At 31.7% G+C, this 22,219-nt stretch overlaps 1 protein-coding gene across 4 annotated transcripts in view; it reads left to right on the plus strand.

Annotated features, from left to right (window-relative positions):
• Positions 1 to 22,219, plus strand: part of LOC145276789 (plexin-D1-like) — a 425,273-nt gene that overhangs the window by 119,205 nt on the left and 283,849 nt on the right. For all 4 annotated transcript variants that reach the window (XM_080128091.1, XM_080128089.1, XM_080128090.1 and 1 more), the window contains 3 exons: positions 1,110 to 1,262; positions 14,971 to 15,049; positions 19,502 to 19,690. In XM_080128091.1, the coding sequence (XP_079984217.1) occupies positions 1,110 to 1,262; positions 14,971 to 15,049; positions 19,502 to 19,690 (421 nt within the window). The remainder of the gene's footprint in view (positions 1 to 1,109; positions 1,263 to 14,970; positions 15,050 to 19,501; positions 19,691 to 22,219) is intronic.

Raw genomic sequence — 22,219 nt, forward strand, 5'->3', positions numbered from 1 at the left:
AGGACTTTATTGACAGTTATTGTTTTTGGAGTTGGGGAGAGTTTCTTCTGAAATATTTAATATAATTTTTTTATTTTTTTATTATTTCTGCCTCTATTAACAGTAAGTGAAAGATTTACTGAAACATAAAAAGATAACTTTTTAAAGGAAAGTATGGCATGTATTGAAAATGTTAAAATAGATAAAATAAATGTACAGACAGACAAACAGACAGACAGACAGACAGACAGATAGATAGATAGATAGATATTTATATACTTAATTTATAACGGTTCAAAGACCAATGAAAATGCAGCATTTTTAAGAATAAACATTAATTTATTTAAATCCTCTATATGGGTCCTCATCAGAAAACTACAGACAATATTTTTTTATATGGCATGTTATTATTTGGCCATATGTAGTCTTTTGTTGTCACTGAAAATCGAATTTTTTTTTTAGATGTCCACGTCCAGTGGTTTTGTTTATGCCTTGGTACACACATGTGGTTAAATTGTACAAGTATTTTCACTGTTTGAAAGCATTGTAATTGAAAATATATAAGAACGTTTCAAAGCAATATGCAACATTTTTTGAATAAACATATTTTTTTTAAATTCAAATTTTCGACCTATACAAGAGTATTCACCAGGAAAATAAAAGCAATATATTTTTTTACACAGCATATTGTTATTAAGCTTCAACTTAATCACACATGCTCATCAAAGCACAAGGCCACTGGACTCGAACATATAAAAGCTTGATCTTTAATTAGAACAGAAAACTACATACAACTTAACAACATGCCACACAAAAAATAATATTGCCTGTATTGATGAAGACTCTTATTAGGTCGAAAATTGGAATTTAAATAAATACGTTTAGTTAAAAAAACAAACAAACAAAACATATGCATATTGATTGGTATTTGAATCGTTATAATTTTTTTTCCAAATCTCAATGCTTTCAAATAGTGGAAATAATTTTACGAATTTATATACTTGTTTTCTTTTTTTTTTTTTTCAAACTTTCACTATTTCGTTTTATTTTTTCAACACTGCAAACATCCTTATTAAATAATTATGTTAACAGATATTTAATTTTTTATGAATTCTATTTTCTATTTTTAGTCGTGGGAAAAAAATTTGCTGCATCTTGCCAGAGTCCGAACCGAAGAAAGTCAATCTCACGTTCATTTCAGATTATGTGAAATACTTTGTCCCGTTCGAGTATCTTAAAAATCCGGATATCACAGTGCAGGAACAAAATTCCAGTTATTATTGGTAAAAGAAATTTTTGTTTCATTCTGGATTCATATTTCTTTGTTTTGATTTTACACCTTTTGCAACGTTGTTTTCGGATAGAAAATTTATATTCAAAATTCTTTTTCTTATTTATTTTTTTATGTATTTATTTATTACTTTGATTCACTCCCAAACAAGGCACATTGCTACTGAAACATAAAGAACTACTGTGAACCATATCCATAGATATCCTTAAATGAATAGTTATGCAGTAAGATGTTTGTTCACATTACATTTAAATTTCTGCATCTTGATGTAGTCAAGGAAATAAGGAGAGAATTCTAAAAGCAACCAGTTTGAGGTAAGATGCACAAAGATGAGGATTTTTGGTATTACCATGGATGAGTTGTTCTTGGAAAGAAACTTTGTTTATGAGATTTCTGTTTACTTTTAAGGACACACAAGATAAAAAGAAAAATTATTGACAGTGGTTGTAGTTAGACGCGTTTTTACTGTGAAAGTTTTATGGTGTGAATTAGAGATTTGAGCTCAGTCGAGCATGACTAAAAATAATGATAAAATAGAAAATAAGCAAGTTTCTAACGAAAACAAATCTATATATATACAGGGTGACCCCCAAAAAACAGAGAATATTCAATTGTTTTTCTGAGCATTTTACAGTCAACGGAGAAAAAAAGGCCAAAGACCCTAGTGTTTTGATGTGATGTTTTGAATATAATAAACTAGTTATGACCAAAGTTTCATTTCATTCAGACAAAACACTAAGAAACGAGGCCTAATTAGAGTTGGGGCCCGTTTTCTTGGGTCACCCTGTGCGTGTGTGTGTGTGTGTGTGTGTATATATATATATATATATATATATATATATATATATTTGTAATGAAATCAAAGGGATGTAGTATTTACCTGATATATGCAATGATAAACTTCAAACTAATATAAATAAATCCCAACCGAGTAAAAAAGCTCAATACGCAATAGAGAGTAGAGCTTATTGTATATATATATATATATATATCTATATATCTATAAAATTGAACGTGTCTGTGTGCCTGTGTACATTTTCCTTTGCAATAACTCTGGTAATTTTCAGTCTACAGACTCGAAATTTGATATACAGGGTACTGAGATTTGGGAAAATCTATGTGATCAGTTTTTCGGCCAGAAATTTGGCTGTTAAGTTTAACGATTTGACCTTTGAGAACTCTACCAAACTCCTCCAACAATTTTGGGTTTAAACACTTGAAATTTTAGATATAGGTTCCTTGGACATTGATCTTACTTAATAACTTGATTTGAGCCCAAAACAATAAATTTTAAGGGGTCAAAAAAGGGGTCAAAGTTAAAATAAATTGACCTCTGCGGTCTCTTCCAAATTACTCAGACAATTTCTGGTCTAAACATTTGAAATTTTACATAAAGGGTATTCAGAGATTGGGGCGAAAATTTTTAGTTACCAATATATAAATGTATGTATGTATGTATGTATGTTTGCATGTCTGCCTAAAACTTTCGACAGAGGCGATGGATTTTACCAAGATCAGTATCGTTTTAAAGTTCGACCTTTCATACGACAAATATTGAAAAATTGGCTAAAAACATTAATATCTTCACCTTCAACTAGGCACTTTTCTACAGGGGAGGGGGTCATTTTTTCGCCGATATTTTTGAAAGATCCTCTCCTTTAGATTGTCTAGCCTTAATTTAAAAAAAAATGTCGCTTCCGGTTTGGCAGTGGTTGTAACAGCATAGACGTTATGTTTTTACCCCGTTCTTTTCCTCCTTCGCGGTACGGGTTCGAGCCTGCCTTCTTACTACCACTTTTTCTTTTGTTCAACAGACACATCCAAACACCCGGGCAACGCCTGGCTGAAATGCTAGTATATATATAATATATATATATATATATATATATATATATATATATATATGTATTTTAACAACAATATCAATTTGGAATAAATATTTTTAGAAAAATACAATAAAAATATTACTTTTATGGCCTTCTCTCTTCCCTGCAACCTATTTTTCACAAAAGAGGCATTGCGAAACCGTCTCTGTTCTATCGTTATTTTCATGGCAACTGCTCGACTGAACTCCAATCTATGCCCCTTCCTCTTGCCAAACTTACACAGAAAACACTCAACTAGTTATAACCACTATCAACAATTCCCACCACTCTCTATCTGTGCCTAAATCTAAACGCAGATTTCATGAACAAAGCTTCTTTCACAGAACTGCCCGCCTGTGGAATACTGTTCTGCTAACCTGCTTCTCGGTTGAATACAATATGGTAACCTTCAAATCCAATATAAAGTTCTTGTTGAGTCGTCCCCATAAATAATCATATTCTACCACCTTATATTCATTAGCCCTTACCCTCAAGTGGCCTTCGGGCCTTGATAAGTGGTGATTCCCAAGTAAAAAAAAAAAAAAAAAAATCTGGAGAAAATCCTTGAAGGCAATAAGTGTTTTTTTTTTGGGGGGGGGGGTTCATGATTTTTATGGCGAAAGAAAAGAAGTAAGATTACAACTGTTTGAAGAAAAACTAATAGTTTTTTTGTATAATGTTAAGATTTCGAATCTCTGATCGACACGTTTATATTTTATTAGCAGACTGCTGGGTGTTGCCCGGTATTAAGATAGGCTTAAATATGATATTTTAATTCATGTAGATTTAGGGACAAGTAAAAAAATAGATACCCTATAGCAGAAGATGAAAACCGGTGAGAACTGGCGCAAATTACGGCAGGATTGGAGTTTAGGTGGCGATTAACCTCGAACCCAAACCAAAAGCGAAAGGGACACAAATACGAGTCACCGGTTTTTATCCATGGAAACAGTGACCATTGTAAATTGTAAACATATAAAAATAGAACTTTTTATAATTTAAAAAATTTAAATAATACGAACAGAATTGTTCTGGTACTTTTTGCAGAACTGTCGGAATTTATCTTGCTTCCAGATAAATTCGACACTAAAGTAACTAAGCTGAAAAAAAAAAGCATGAAACAAAAGAGGGGGAGAGGGTAAAGAATAAAATATAAATGTCTTGCTTTGAATCGAAGAAGAAACTTTATTTACAATAAGTTGCAAATTTTTCCCTTTGCGGGCATTAAACTTAAAAAACGACAAGGTAACATATGAAAAAAGTAACATGTAATGAAAAAAATAACAACACTGTTTCTTATAAAGAAGTTGTGTGTATCCATAAACGAATACAACAATAATGTACAAAATAGTAGTATTTCCTAATCACACTCGCATATGAAATTAATTTTAGGAGCGTACTCACAATTGAAAGCCAGTCAGGCATGTGCCTTTTTCTTTTTTTTGTTTAAAGTTCTTTTAGAATTTTCTTTCCCTCCATGTTGCATGCAAACCGTAGAGACACACATGTATTACAGGAGCAAGACCTCGTCGCTTGTCCGGATAGGAAATTCCATAATTCCTTGTCACGTGAAAAGGTATTTTCTTTAAATTCCACTCCTTGTAAAATAAATACGAGCAAAACCGCAGCCATGTAGTTAATTTTCAGAAGTCTGTCTCGTCACAGCCGGGTATTAATTTCTTGCCGGGTTTACTTCTTTGAAGGAGGCTCTTCAAAATTCCATTTTCAGCGCCGGGCAATGAACACGTTCACTCTCCACGTCAGCAGAATTTCAAAAGAGGACGAAATACGCGCTGGGCTCGTGACGTCACCACAGAGCTCGCATGTCCCTTTTCTCCAAATTAAAGGGAGTTTCGTACAAACCCAAAATATACGAAACTAAAAATCATAATGGTACAAAAAAAATCATTATTGGTACAAAAAAAATTCCAACAGAACTGTTTTGCAACTATTCTGTATTTTCATCTAACAATTTTCTTTTCTTTTTTTTTTTTTTTTTTTACAAAATCCATTTTTTTTTTTTTTTTTTTTACAAAAACAATTGAAAAAGAGAAACTGAAACATTGATACGCGTGTAGGGTTAATTTTAATATAAATGGTCAATTAATTAATCAATCACGTGGTCACAAATGCATATGAATGATGTACTCATGGATGCCTTTTCGACTTTTTTTATTATTAAATTGTTAGGCACGGATTTTGTTTTTTAATGATTAGATTTTTTTCATATTAATGCACTTATTGTATTGCAATATTTTTTTTTAATTCAAATTTAAGTGATATTTTGTTTTAGTAAATTGTTAGGTGAAATCACGTGAATAATGATAAAAGTCGAATAATTGACCACGTGATTAATTAATCGACCATTTATATTAAAATTAACCCTACAAACGTATCAATTTTCCAGTTTCTCTTTTTCAATTGTTTTTGTAAAAAAAAAATTAAAAAAAATGGATTTTGTAAAAAAAAAAAAAAAAAAAAAAAAATTTAAATTAAATTGTTAGGTGAAAGTATAGAATAGTTGCAAAACAATTCTGCAAAAGTACCAGAACAATTCTGTTCGTATTATTTAAATTTTTTTCAATTATAAAAAGTTCTATATGTTTACAATGTAAATAAAAATTGGTCACTGTTTCCAGGGATACAAACTGGTGACTGACTCGATATTTGTGTCCCTTTCACTTTGGGTTTGAGTTTGGGTTATTTTGGGTTCGAGGTTAATCGCACCTAAACTCCAACCCGCCCACATTTCAAGTGATCAAATGACACCGGTGATTCGACCTTGACATTGGCACAAGCACATGGCGTTGGTTGTTTGTAAATACATCAACTAGCGGGCATGGTCGAATGTTCGCGAGCAAGATTTTTTTTTTTTTAACATTTTTAAAGTAAGTAACAAAACGAACTTATTTAAACAAAATATATTTAAATAAATGGGTGTCTTTCCGAGTGCGTTTTTTAATATATTTACATAACTTTTTAATAAAAGTTATAATAATTATAATAAAAATAAATAAAAAGAATGGGCTATATTAATTAAGCATTAAAAACTGGCGTTATTGATCTCTCCTGTCTATTAAAAATACATAATTTTAAACTAAACAGAAACAAATATAAAATAACTGGGGTTTGTATTGCTGTACACAGATTCGAAAAAGTTGTAAAAAAAACAAACAAATATATAACAATAAATGTTATCAAAGACAAGTTACTTTTCTACCAAACTGGATATATTTTTGGTGTTTTTATTCAATGTAACATGTTTATTCAGCTCGAAAAACATGCAGTGTTTACCGATATATTGGAAAATTCAAAATGGCGCCCGACTCTCTTTAACACGGTAAGTTTGGGAAAAGGTGTTATAAATAATAAACTAGACAAAATACTATTAAAAAAACACCGAATATATGTCAACTTATGTCACGGTAACATATACTGAGCGAATTTCTAACAGTATTTTGTCTAGTTTATTATTTATAACACCTTTTCCCGAACTTACCGTGTTAAAGTCGGGCGCCATTTTGAATTTTTCAATGCATCGGTAAATACTGTATGCTTTTCGAACTGAATAAACATGTTACATTGAATAAAAACACGAAAATTATATCCAGTTTGGTAGAAAAGTAACTTATCTTGCCTTTTATAACATTTATTTGTTATATATTTATTTTTTGACAACTTTTTCGAATCTATGTGTACAGTACAACCCCTTTTTTTTTTTCTTTCTGCGTGCATTTTAAATACAATTCAATGTTTATTTAAAGTGCGATGTATGTCGGTGGTCAGTGAAGGAGAAATCCTTCTAGGCCGAGGCAATTCTTATGCATAATAAAATCATAAGTATAAATAATCGAGATTTAAAAAATATATTATTTTATTCACATATCTTTTTATAATTTTTATTTTTATTAAAAAAAAAAAAACTTGCTATTTGCTTACTTCTCCACAAGGGCAAATTAAATACAAGTTTTTAATGTAACGAAACACAACATTTAAACAAAATACATTTGAATAAATGGATGTTGTGCAGAAATAGTATCACACAATTTGAAAAATGTATTTTCTGGATTTCTTTCATGCCACAGGAATTCCTTCAGATAGGAATCTAAGTGAGATCTTCTACAGCCGAACATTAGGTGTACCAGAAAGTGGCCATTAAAAATGATGATCAGAATTTTAATAATTCAGCTTACTATTTTTCGAAGCTTATAACTACTTGAAAAATGTAATTCAAACCCTATTTTTTTTCAATTAAAGGAGCAAAGACCAATTTTTTTAAAAAATAACAGGTTTATTAGCAAATTATGCAATATTTGTTTTTTTTTTAAAGCGGTTTTCTTTAAAAAAATATATAAAGAAAATCAACACATTTTGACTTGCTTATAAATATATGTATATATATAAATACCAAAAAATCACTTACCTAAAAAAAAAATACTATTAAATGGGTATTTCCATTTTTCATTGTTAAGAATTTATCTATATTTTTATATTTTAAATTCCATGTATTCTTTTAAATAAGAGGATTTTTTAAAGCGAGGGTCGTAGAAAATCGCATTTTCGTAACGTGATTTAGCGCCAAGGTTAAAAGAGCTCCTCCTGCTAATATGAAATTTATCAAATATGGATTCCTCAAAGGGACATAAATAATGTCTCTTTTTTTATTGCGTGTGTTAACCAAAATTAGTATATATTTACAAAACATTTTTAAAGTAAGTAACAAAACGAACGTATTTAAATAAAAGATATTTAAATAAATAGGTGTCTTTCTGTTTCGGATTTTTTCGATCAAATTTTTAAATCTCAATTGTTTATACTTGTGATTTTATTATGCATAAAAATTGCCTCGGCCTAGAAGGATTTCTCCTTCACTGACCACCGACATACATCGCACTTCAAATAAATATTGAATTGTATAATAATAATAATAATAATAATAATAAATAAATAAATAATGAACCTTTTTTTTTTAATAAGTTTTATTCAAACAGTTTTTATTTGAACTTTTTTTTTTTTTTTGTATTTATTAACTGTTTTATTCTTTTTTATCAAACAAAAATAGAACTTTTATAATGAAATATATATTATGGACTGTTTTTCAAACATCGAAATTTTAAAATTAAAGTTTTATTTAAAAAAAAAAAGAAAAAAGACGAGGTGTTTTTTCTTTTCGAGATATTTTTTTTTATCATTTTGAAATTTTATTCAACAATGAAATGATAAAAAAAACTTTTCGTTAAATATATTTTTAAAAAAATTATAAAATATCTATAAAGTCTATTTTTTATTCCTGTAAAAGTTTGTTGAAAGTTCAAATAAAGTTTATAATTTAATTGAAAAAAAAACAAAGACAAAAACATCTCGTCTTTTTTTTTTTTTTTTTTTTTTAAATAAAACTAACTTTAATTTGAAAATTTCGATGTTTGAAAAACAGTCCGTTAGATATATGTCATTATAAAAGTTCTATTTTTGTTTGATAAAAAGAAAACAGTTATTAAAAAGTTCTGTAAATATATTAAAAACGCACTCAGAAAGACGCCCATTTATTTAAATATCTTTTATTTAAAAAAATATTGCTCGCGAATATTCGTCAAAATTTAATATTTAAAAATATTATTTTAAAAATATATTAATTGCTCACGAAATAGTGCAAGGGTTCCTGGGTTAATACCATGCAAACGGTAAATTTGCGACGGGTTTGACTATAAGATTCGTTGTCAGCGGCACCGAAAACCATAAACACAACAAATTTTATTGGTCGGTGTTCTGTTGTAGTTAAAGTAGTAAACATTTACCCATTAAATTTTTCTGCTGGTCGCCATGGAACTCAACGCCCAAGGAGTACCATCTTTTAAGTCAAAACTCTATGTAATTAAAAAAAATTTAATTAGAAAACACTTCGTTTCTTATTAAAAATAAAGATACTTGTACAGTTAAGTCACTTAATTTCATCAAGTAGTTTTTATTTTACAGCGAAAAAACAATTTGTTATGATACCTAGCAAAAGGTTCGATTTTTAGGAAGAAAAGCTAGTTATTAAAGATGGGGAGGGAGTGTCGGCACTTTACATGGAGTTATCTCCCGTGCCGTTTCTAAAATTCAAACCAAAAATTTAAAACAAATCCAAGATGTCTGCCTTCAATGCGCTCTCATAAAAACGTGTTTTTCCGCTGTAAAAAAAAAAAAAAAAAAAAAAAAAAACTACTCGATCAAATTAAGTGAATTTTTTTTTTTTTTCGGAGATCTTCATGTCAAAACGGATGCGTACAATATAACCTTTTTTTTTTTCTCAATATTTTCATTTTTGATAGTCTTAATTAAACTGTACAAGTACTTAAATAAATTTTAATAATAAAAAAACGAAGTGTTATTTTCACTTACATTACGAACTTCATTTGAACTTTTTAACAAACTTTTACATACTTAAAAATAGACTTTATAGATCTTTTATAATATATTTTTTTTTAATTTGTCGAACAAAAAGTTTTTTTTTTTTTGTAAATATCCAGATACGCTACAACAGAACACCAACCACTCTAATTTTTTTTTTTTTTGAAAGGTAATTGAGGTCGCTGACAACGAATCTGATAGTCAAACTTGGGGCAAACTTACTGTTTGCATGGTATTAACCCCTGAACCCACGAACTACTTTCCACCAGTTTGCAGCAACCGTTTACGCTACGCGCGTGCGCTGCAGCATAAACGACGGCTTGCTTAATGCTTCACCGAACAAACTGCCTTCTCACATGGCGTATCAATCAAAAAATTACGGACCGACATTTTTTAATGACTTACAATTAAAGAAAAGTACAACAACTTGGGGGACCTTTTTTTTTTTTTTTGTCTCACGAAGTTTTTAATGAAGTTTACAAAAACATAAGCACCAAACATTTTTATGTTTTTCGTTCTTTTTTTTTTGCGGGAGGGGGATTCAATTATAGAACTTATGTGGCTTAATAGGTGCTTCTGCAGTTTAGTTAACCGTTTTTCCGTAAATAACGCACCGACTTTTTGAAAATTTGAAAATTCTATGTTCCAGGAAAAAAAACAAAAAAACAATTAAATTAACCCCTCCCCTCTCCCCAACTTAGAGTGCTTTTATTTCTTGTTTTATTTCTTTTTCAGCTAATTTTAAATTTTCCACCCCAAAAGTGCTATAATGTATTTTTGAAAATTAGAAAATTCTATGTTCTGGAAAAAAAACAAAAAAAAAAAAACTAAATTACCCCCCCCCCCCCCCCACACACACACAACTTGGTGTGCTTTTCTTTTCTTGCTTTATTTCTTTTTCATCTAATTTCAAATTTTTCGCGGAACATTTGTATGCCATGTGAGAAGGCAGTTTGCTTGTTTACGCCGTCGTTTATGCTACAGCGCACGCGCAAGCTGCAAAATGGTGAAAAGTAGTTCGTGGGTTCAGGGGTTAATACCATGCAAACGGTAAATTTGCCCCAAGTTTGATTATCAGATTTCGTTGTCAGCGACCTCAATTACCTCTAAAAAAACAAAAACAAATTAGAGTGGTCGGTATTCTGTTGTAGCGTATCTGGATATTTACCCTTTTTTTTTTTTTTTACATTTCTCATGTATTTTAATCAAGCATTATGAAAAACAAACAAACAAAAAAAAGTACCCAATACATGAGTGTCAAAGTGACAAATGAAAAAAATAAAACATCTTTCTTTTATATATATAATTAAATCTCATTTCCGAAAAAGTTGATTGAAAAAGTTTCATTTCCAGAAAAAAAAAAAAAAAAAAAAAAAAAAATTGGAAAAATCTTTTTCGAAAAAACCGGGGACGATTTTTCATCATATATTTTGGTTAAATAAATGTAAAAATTGTATATCATAAACGGTGTATAATGTGTATTTTTGTGTTTATTAAAAAGTTCAAATAAAGTTTGTAATGTAATTGAAAAAAAAAAAAAAAAAAAATCTCGTTTTTATTAAAAATAAAACTAACATTGACGTTTGACTTCAAACATTGCCGGAGACGAATTTTTTCGCATACACCGCCATGTTCACAGTTTTGCAAGAACAACGGGGATGCCAAACTAAAACAAAGCCAGTTTTGTAAATATATTTAAAAAAAATCTGGCTCGCGAACATTTGACCATGTCTGCTATTTGACGTGTTTACAAACAAATAACGCCATGTGCTTGTAACAATGTCAAGGTCGAATTACCGGTGTCACTTGAAATGTGCGCCGGTCGTCACCGGTCGTCGTCTCCTGCTACGAGGTATCTATTCTTTACTTGGTCTCGTATTTATTATTAAAGTAACAATTCTCCATCAATTATTATATTGAACTTAATATACAGTAGTGAGATCCAAACATATATATATATATATATATATATATATAAACGATAGCGTGTGTGTTATTTTGTGTGTCGCGCTTACATCTTTTTTTTTTCTTCCGAGTGACAGTCGTTTAATTGTTATGACCTTCCATTTCTTTTAATAAATAATTTCACCAAGAATTCTTCATAAGTTTCGGCTTCAGTTTCGATTATAGCTGAAGGAACTCAAGTTATATACTAGCATGGGTGCCCGGCGTTGCCCGGGTGTTTGGAGGTGTATGCTGAGCAAAAAAAAAAAAAAAAAAAAAAAAAAAAACAGATCAATTTTTTAAACTTTGACCTCTATTATGACCCCTTAACATTTATTGTTTTGGACTCAAATTAAGTTATTAAGTTAGATCCATGTTCAAGGAACCTATACCTAAAATTTCAAGTGTTTACACTCACAATTATCGGAGGAGTTTGGTAGAGTTCTCAAAGGTCAAATCGTTGAACTTTGACCCCTTAACAGTCAAATTTCTGGCCAAAAACCGATCACATAGATTTTCCCAAATCTCAGTACCTTGTATATCAAATTTCGAGTCTGTAGACTAAAAATTGACAGAGTTATTGCATAGAAACGTTCACTTATATATATATATATATATATATATATATATATATATATATATATATATATATACTCCTCACAGACACATTCAATTTTATATATATATCTATACTCCTATAAATTCGGTTTTCTTTTGTGCATATCGATATTCATATTAAAAACCCTCTTTTCTATTTATTTAATGTATTTATTTGCTTCCCCACCAAAGCAAATTAGGCACAAGGCCGTTTTTAATGTGGGGTATAAACCAGCTCCCCTAAAAGTAGGCAAAAAGGGGGCACTCTGGTTACCAAAAATAATAATTGTTCCAGTATAGAGGGTTCTCCCTCCATTGACTGGTACAAATTATCTTAAGTGCAGCATCTGCAGAACAAATACTACACTTTGATCCCAGCCCGAAGGCCAAGAACAATAGAAAAAAGGCAAGCCTCTTTTCTATTTATTTAAATATTTATTTAAGAAGAAAAATCACAAATTTTACAGAATTTTAGGGTTAAAATTATATAAAACAGGCAACTAATTCTTTTTAAATGTGGCATGAGGCCAGAAAGGGTGTGGGGGGGGGGAATGGGTGTCGGGGGTCGTCCACTTGTCTATTCCCTATCACTAGTTGTAATCACCACAATACCGCATTCACTCTAGGAGTTGGATCTATTTAAAGCCCCAGATGACAATATGTACAAGTTTTTTTTTTTTTTTTTTTTTTTCCTTTTAAATAAAATTATATACAATGACTTTTCCTTTTTTTTTTTTTTTTTAAATAAAATATATAATGACTTTATATTTACAATGCAATAATGACAAAATGGAAATTGTGATGTGTATGATATATGCGGATGAAATTGTGATGTGTATGATATATGCGGATATATGTATGATATATGCGGATGATGGGCGAGGATAATGAGAGCCTTAAAAACACCCCAAAATAAAGAAAAATAGCAGTTTATTGTAAACACAAAATTGTTTCCATATATATTTATGTATACATATGTATTTTTTGTTAAACAAATCTATCTATCTATCAAAGTGAACGTGTCTGTCTGTCTGTCTGTGTACATTTCCCTACGCAATAACTTTTTTTAAAAAATTATATAGATGTATTAATGAGTCACTTCTTATCAAGGCTCAAAGGCCAGTCGAGGATAATGGGTAATGAGTTTGTCAGGTGAATGGTGACAACATGGAAACAATGGTTGAAACTGGTCAAAATTGGGTTATTTAAGGGGATAGCCTAACAAGAATTTGTTTACATTGGACTTGAAAACATAATATTGTGCAAAAAGTTCTGTTCATGGAAGCTTTGTTTAGTTCCAAGTACGCAGAGAAAGAAAGGAAAATTATTTAGACTGGTTGTAGCTCGACATGTTTTTTGCTGTGAGTCTTTTGCAGGACGTTGAGTCATCTATCACAGTTTAAAGTAAGGATAACATTAGAGCATGTGAAACTGTCACTTAATGTCTATAGATGACAACTTTTCTTGACGATTTGGAGTAACCGCTGGTTCCTGTTGACCTTTGTGTTGGGGGTAAGCTGGAAAGCTGAAATCCTTCAGAAACATCAGGTGCTTCATATCTACTGAAAAGATTATGATCAAATACAGGCAGATGATATTGATATTGCCATGTTCAATGCTGTGTTCAGATACAATTCACTCAACAACGACAACTTTGACAAGCTTCTGGGATTGACCTTTACTCCTGATCTGAAATGGAACATGTACATCAAATCTGTTGCCAAGGTCACTGGAAAAATGGTGGGATCCTTTTACTGCTCCAGTAGATATCTTACTGCTGATGCAATTCTCTATCTATATAAAAGTCAAGTACGTCCAAGGATGAAGTACTGCTGCTATATCTGAGCAGGAGCTGCTAAAAACAGCCTATCCTGCCTTGACAGAGTACAAAATAGACTTTGTGGCTTAGTGAGGGATGCCCTTTTCTCTACCCTGCAACCTCTCTCCCACAGAAGGAACATTGCGAGCCTGTCATTGTTTTATCGTTATTTCCATGAGAAGTGCTCGTCTGAGCTCCAATCTCTGGTCCTCGCCAATCTTTCACGAAAAATACCCGTCTAGCTGAAACCACTGTCAGTAATTTTCCCCACTCTTTATCTGTGCCTAAATCAAAATGTAGATTCCATGAACAAAGCTTCTTTCTTAGAAGTGCACACCTGTGGAACTCTCTTCCGTTTGCCTGTTTCCCACCTGACTACAACTTGGATGTCTTCAAGTCCATCATAAACAAGTTCCTGATAAACTGCTCCCTTAAATAAGACACTTTATCAGATCTCCATTACTAACGATTACTACGATATTGTCCCATTGATTACTGTACACGCAATAATCCTTATACCCGAGTGGCCTCAGGGCCTTGATAAGTGGTGACTTCCATGTAAAAAAAAACAAAAAAAAATGCAACAAACAAACAGTATGCATTGAAGCTTCTATGCAGTTCAAACAAACCAACATACCAAAAATATATACCTCTCTCCAAGTATACCTGATTCTATATCTATCTATGACAACAGCATATTCTTTCCATTGTTTTGACTCTTGAGTATATATCCGTTAATATCTTATATGTGTTTATCTAGACTGATGTGGTTCTCAGTTGATTGACTGTGTGTTACCATGTCGGATATATACTCGAGAGTCAAAAGAATGAAAAGAATATGCTGTTGTCACAGCCTTAGTATTCCTTCATTAGGATTACACAGAAATGTTTGTTTCATTCCCGGAGGAATTCGTCAGGATAAATGCATGATATGTCCACACCAACGCTCAGCCAATTAAAGTCATTATTTTATTTATCCTCATTCATGCTACTGACAATCTATTATTATATAGATCGTCATCATCGTCATCATCATTGCCGTCGTCGTCATGTTGTTATTGTTTCCAATCATTTTGTTTTATTAGGGGTGGACGTGAAATTGAATTCCAGGGAAAATATTTTTCACACATCAGTTCGGCTCAACTTTCTTCCCCTGACGCTTCGGTAAGTTATATTTTCTTCTTTTTTCAGGTTCACATTTTTTCATAATAAGATTTTTCGAAGGAGAGCATTTTTTTTTGTGTGTGCCAATCGATTGCTATAACTTATTTGATATTATTATTATTATTATTATTATTTATAAGTTTGTAAAACCATATCTAAATGCCTAAAAAAGTAGAATGTCTCCCTTCAAGAAAAAATTTGATTGCATTATTTATTAAAAAAACATTCCAATTATAGAAAACTGTTTTAATTTGTTGTTGCTGTTATTATTATTATTATTATTATTATTATTAATATTATTATTATTATTTACTCACTAGGAGTAGTCACACAGGCCATCATCAAAAATTTCTCTTTGAGAACAACTTGTAACATTCTCTGGAGTACGAGTGACAACAAGTCTTCCCAGATTTCCAGTACTCTCCTCCTCTTTCGATAAACTTTTCAATTGAATTTGCATTATCGGAACAGTCGCTTACCATTGATTTCTCATTGGCAGCGACTATTGGTCTTCATTGGAATTTGGGTGGCAATAAACCTCGTCAAGGTTCCAGTCCTCTTTGCACTCATCCAACAGAAGTTTGGCTAGTGCTTTCACTTCTCAGTCATTCCATCCTCCTTGACCCTCCTTATTTATTTGGTGTGATGCCAGTTTTTGGTGATACACACACAAATAAATAAATAAACAGGTGGAGGCAGGGGTGCAGGAAGGTTACCTTAGAATTATGCAGTTTTATTATTATTATTATTACATTTTTGTTTTACTATAAGTGTTAACATGATTTTAAGTAAAAAAGAATAAGTTTCTCATGGTAATACCAAAAGCTATTTCACTGTAAATAATGAGCAGATTTACATTAGTACATTATATTCATCTTGTGGATGTTTCCAGTCGGCCATGTTGAAAATTATCCATTCTGCTTCAGAGCACTCTATCCTACCTCGACAGGCTAGAGAACCGACTTTGAAATCTAGTGGGCAAGACTCTTTTTTTTCTCCCTAATTTCTCTTTCTCACAGAAGAGATGTTGCGAGTCTATCTTTGCTCTATCGTTATTTTAATAGCAGGTGCTCGACTGAGCTTCAATCTATGCCCCCCCCAAACATTCACAAGAGCATTCATCTAGCTACAACAACTGTTAACAATTTCCTTTACTCTCTATCTATGCCTAAACCTAAAGGAAAATTCCATGAGCAAAGTTTCTTTCCCAGAACTACCTGTCTGTGGAATATAATTTACCAGCTGATTATAATATGGCCGTTTACAAGTCCAATGTAAACAAGTTCTTGTTGGGTTGTCCTCTTAAATAATGAAATCCTAATCAAGTTCCAACATTCTTGATAATCATAGTGTTGTTTCACCAGCCAGTCGACACTCATTAACCCTTATCCTCGAGTTGCCTTTGGGTCTTAATAACACGTGACCTCCCTTGTGGTAAAATAAAACAGGTAAAAATGTTTTCAGTCAGCCATATTGAAAATTACTCATGTAACGACCTCAGAAATAAAACAATTTATTTTATCAGATAAAAATACGAAAAGACATTTTCGTATCCAAAAATCAAGAACTGCTAGCTCTACTTCTTTCTCTCTCTCTCTGACATGCAAGAAAATGCGAAAGACACGTGCGATTTTGCATTTTCTAACGAGAGAGAGAGAGAGAGAGAGAGAGAGAGAGAGAGAGAGAGAGCTAGCAGTTCTTGATTTTTGGATATGAAAATGTCTTTTCGTATTTTTGTGTCATAAAATAAATTGTTTGTTTCTGAGATCATTATACTCATTTTGCTGAAACTAATGACTTGTGGTTAATTTTTAAATCTGAAAAAAAAAAATAAATAAAAAAATAAAAAAACGCACAAATCATGAGTTTAAACAAAAATAAGTTTCCTTTAAAAGATTATCAGCTTCCTTTGTTGCGTAGCTCCTAGTTTTGCTAGTGTGTATGTCAGATGAGCCACTTATACAGTTGTCAAGGTGATAAATGAGATATATAACACAACCGGATGTTGGAACATCCATAACTTCCTGTAGAAACAGACGACTTATTGTGTCAATAGTGAAAATGTGTGACCCAAGTTTGTACTCAATTATGTAGTCATAAAGACTCATCAATATGATTCTAGGTCGTAGGGTGTCCAGTGTGGGATTTGTTGGCTCGAAGAGGCTGATTAGTGTGTAATATTTGCTGTTATCTCGTTTGAATAAGACACAACACAAATACTAATTTGAAGGATTATTTTATTTTCTGTTAACACTGCGAACATGGTAAGATGACATGAGTATAGCAGTCATCAAAACATGTGTGTACTGGACGTCGTCTCAGTGAACTTTGCCTCATTCTCGTTGAAAAGGCACCAGAGTGCTCTACTTGGATGGTAGCAGCAGGCTGGTAGGGGAGGAGTCAGTAAGCAGGGTGACTAGGTGTAAGGGAGGGTTAAGGAGTGAGAATTGTCTTTTACACTGTAGAGAAGAGGAAGGTTTAATATAGTGCTGAAGAGGATGGTAATAGTGGTTTTGTGACCTAAACTTTTGGTCAGTACAAGTGGTTTAGGATTCTTGATGATGCAGAATGTGCTGCCCAAAAAGTAAATAGAAAATTTTCACTCTAACAATGACACTCTTTGTCCAATTGGCTGTAATTTCTTTCTCTCTCTCTTTATATATATATATATATATATATATATATATATATATATATATATATATATATATATATATATATATATGAGTAGCAAAAGAGTTTAAAGAATTCAGATGACTCTTTATATAGGGACCTATCAGGGTATATAAAGCTCAATACTTAAAGGTGGAGCATAACATAATAATTCAAAACAAAATATGACACATATAAATATAGATAATTTTTTGTTAGTTCGAAAAGGAAAACAAAATACTCTTGTTTTCCTTATTGAATCGACAAATAAATTTATCTATATATTTAACTTATTATTTTTTTTTGAATTACATATATACATATACAGTGTATCACAAAAGTGAGTACACTCCTCACATTTCTTCAAATATTTAAGTATATCTCTTCATGGGGCAACTCTGAAAAATATGATGTTTAGACTCAATGAAAAGTAGTCTGTTTGCAGCATGTATAACAGAGTTGATTTATTTCCCCCTTAAAATAACTCAAAATATAGCCATTAAAAGTTAAATCCCTGGCAACAAAAGTGAGTACACTCCTTACGAAAAGTTGTCAATATTAACATACAATATGTCAACTCTCAATATTTTGTGTGGCCACCATCATTATCCAAAACTGCCTTTACTCTCCTGGGCATGGAGTTTACCAGAGCTTCACATGTAGCAACTGGAATGCTCTTCCACTCTTCAATTATGACGTTGCGGAGCTGGCGGATATTTGAGATTTGCACACCTCACCTTCTGCTTAAAGATGCCCCAACGATATTCTATTCAGTTCAAGTTTGGAGACATGCTTGGCCAGTCCATCACCTTTACCCTCAGCCTCTTCAGTAAAGCAGTGGTTGTTTTGGATGTGTGTTTTGGGTCATTGTCATGCTGGAACATTGCTCTGCGACCCAGTTTCTGGAGGGAGGGGATCATGCTCTGCTGCAGTATTTGACAGTATATGTTGAAGTTCATGTTTCCCTCAATGAAATGTAACTCTCCAATATCTGCAGCACTCATGCAGATCTGGACATGAAATTCCCACTACCATGCTTGACTGTAGGCATGATACACTTATCTTTGTACTCCTTACCTGGTTGCCACCACACATGCTTAAGGCCATCAGAACCAAACAAATTAAATTTCGTCTCATCAGACCATAGGATATGGTTTCAGTAATCTATGAGCTTTGTTGGCATGTCTTCAGCAAACTGTTTGCGGGCTTTCTTGTGTATTGCCTTCAGAAAAAGCTTCCTCCTGGTGTGACAGCCATGCACACCAATTTGATGTAGTGTGTGGCGTATGGTCTGAACACTAACAGGCTGAGCCCCAACCTCTTTAATCTCTGCAGCAATGCTAACAGCACTCCTATGCTGATCTTTCAAAGAAAGCATTTGGATGTGACGCTCAGCTTCTTTGGATGACCTACGCGAGACCTGTTCTGAGTGGACCCTACTCTTTTAGAATGCTGGATGATCTTAGCCACTATGTGGCAGCTCAGTTTCAAGGTGTTAGCAATCTATTTGTAGCCTTGGCCATCTTTATGCAGTGCAACAATACGTTTTTTAAGATCCTCAGAGAGTTCTTTGCCATGCTTGTCTGGAGCGATTTCTATAAAAAATACACCTCTTTCACTATGATAATCCAACATATTCAGTATGGCACATTGTTACACAAATCTTAAAATATAATATTAAATGTTCACATTTTATAGAGCCATTTTTGGCAGCATTATACCAAATCTAGAATAACGATTGACATTCTGAGGCTTTTTTTCATCTCTGCTGTGTTTCTTCTTTTTCTTTTCATTTTCTAGGCGGAAAATTGTACGAAAAATGGTGATCATATGACATGCCTTTCTCCAAGCCTAAACGATTCCAGCAACTCCACAGAAATCGCTTTACATCTAATTATGGATACATATGTACAACAGAGAAACTTGGTTTATTATCCTAACCCCAAATTTAAAAATGCAGAAATGGAGGATGATGTTGTTGTCATCCCGGTGAGTAAAACCATTACAAAGTTGGACTTTAATCATAGAGAGGAAATCAATAAGCATGCGCAAAAAGGAAGTGAGTTTACTCACCGTTTTTTTTCTTCTTTTTAAAAGTTCCTATGCAGCCACATTTCAAAATAAGAACACTTTCTGTGTTCATTATGACTTTGTCTGAATCTATCTTTTACACTCTATTTTATATATATGGCGTGTAAATGCACATGTAAAGGAAGTAAACTTATGCATATGTAATAGGAGGCAACTCTTCAAGGCTGCAGGGGAGTTATTTATCACTAAAAAATAACAAAAATATTATGACATAGCTTGATAAGTGATAAATTAGCACGTAATTTCAGTCAACACAATCTTGAAAATACTCTACCACCATTTAATTTCATGAATATTCTAGAGATTGTAGTGCATATGCATGGTCTTTTAAACAGTCATTAACACCTGATGAAAAGTCAGCGCACACTCTGACTTTTCAGTCTTTCTTTTTTTATATATACTGTTGGCGATGCTCACTCAGAGTAACCAAATTTAGAAATTACGCCATTTTTCCAACCTTTCTAATTTCTCCTTTTTTGCGTCTAGTGTCGAAAATGATACTTTTCTCTTGAGTTTAAAAATTGGTTAAATATTTTCTTTTCATTCGAAGTGAACTTCTATTTTTGGTGCACAAACCGAGTCCTTAAAAAAAAAGCATACAAAAAAAAAAAAATGCGAAGGAATTTGTTTCTCAAATCCATAATAGATTTTTTCTGTTTGCTTCATTGTTTTATCAACAGAAAGAATTCATCGTAATTCCTAGAAATTGAACAGTACAATCATGTCTAATCTGACCAGATTTTGTGAATGAGGAAGTACATACACTTTCGAGCTTTCCCCATGGATGAAATGTTACAATTTAGTTCTCCTTTGGACTGTAATTCTGTGGATAGCTTATTTTTTCATGCTTGTTCGTTTATTATCTATATATGAATCCATGAATAGAGTAACAAGTTTACAGTTTGTCCATTTTTTTAAAGTTATTTTCTCCTTCTACCTTTGTTTTGTTATCAGCAAAAAATAGTTCACCTTCAACTTTTTTCTTTTACTTATTTTGCATACGACTATGTGAATTTTAAAGTATACACGACCACTATTAACGCATATTTTATCCTTGAAGAAATAGTCTCTTTTATATGCTTTCCCCCCAAACGCATTGCACATAACATTTCTTTTTTTATTTGGATTGCACTTTCCAAGATATGTTTTTCTCTTCAATCCAATTATTATCTATTTTTAATATTTAATATTTATTAAACACTGGCATTACTTCATTATCTTTTGCAGCATAACATTTGGATCCTGTTCATAAAATATAAATCTTTTTATAAGATTTATTTTTTAAAATAAAAAAACTTTGCTATTTGCTTACCTCACTCACCACAAGGGCAAAAAAACTAAAAGTTATTAAAACATTCCTAATTAAAATGAAGTAGTTTTTTTTTTTTATTGATTATTATCAGGACGCTGATCTTTCCTGTCAGCAGTCAATGAAAAGAAATCCTTATAGACTGAGTCAATTTTATGAAAATGACATAATGATCAATTATAAAATACATAATTTTATTTCGAAATGTTTTTATAACGTTTATTTTTTATACAAAAAAAAAATCTTTGCTATTTGCTTGCCTCTCCACAAGGGCAAAATTACAAGGTAATTTTTTGATGTAAGGAACAAAACATATTTAAACAAATATCACACAAGCGAGCATTGCTTCAATAAACCATTCATGAAAAAAAAATATATTAATACAAAGTTTGGTTTAAAAAATTTTATTGTTGTGACATAAATATAACTTGTTTTTTATTATTATAAAAGTTTGGTTAAAAAAGGTTATTGTCATAATATAATAATACTAGCGGTGGTACCCGGAGTTGCCCGGGTGTTTGGAGGTGAGTGTGCAAAGTAAAGAATAAGCGAAGAAGTAACCCTGTTTTAATATCAAAATCAAAATGAAAATAAAAGAAAAAACGATGTTAAATTTGTGTATATAATTGGCAAAACCAAAAAAAAACAAAAAAAAAACAAAAAAAAACGAACAAACATACAACTTCTTCAAAAAAAGAAATCAGAAAAACAGAAAGCATAAATAACCCTTTGATACGCTTAAACTGGTGTTTCTTCATACTGTCCCTTGCGAACAAATCCCCAACAGTGTAAGTGGTATCGGGGGTAGGAGGAATTTAATAGAGGGAAAAGATTTTACAACTTTCATAGATTATAACTGATTTTGGCCGTGAACTTTCACCAGAAAAAATATAGGAATCCATGATTATCGAGGTAATAGGCCTACAACACACCTCAGATAATGTGCTGCAGTTTGTGCATATTACATTTGCATGAAATGTCTTGATTTTCAATCCTATTGAGGTCAAAATCAAAGGGGAAAAATGAGTTCATTTTATATATATAGGGATAACTTGCTTTTTATTATATATATATATATATATATATATATATATAGTAATTTATAAAATATATATGGC

The sequence above is a fragment of the Euprymna scolopes genome, chromosome 5 (assembly GCF_053919585.1).
Source record: "Euprymna scolopes isolate OS-2025 chromosome 5, ASM5391958v1, whole genome shotgun sequence".
Lineage (NCBI taxonomy): Eukaryota > Metazoa > Mollusca > Cephalopoda > Sepiida > Sepiolidae > Euprymna > Euprymna scolopes.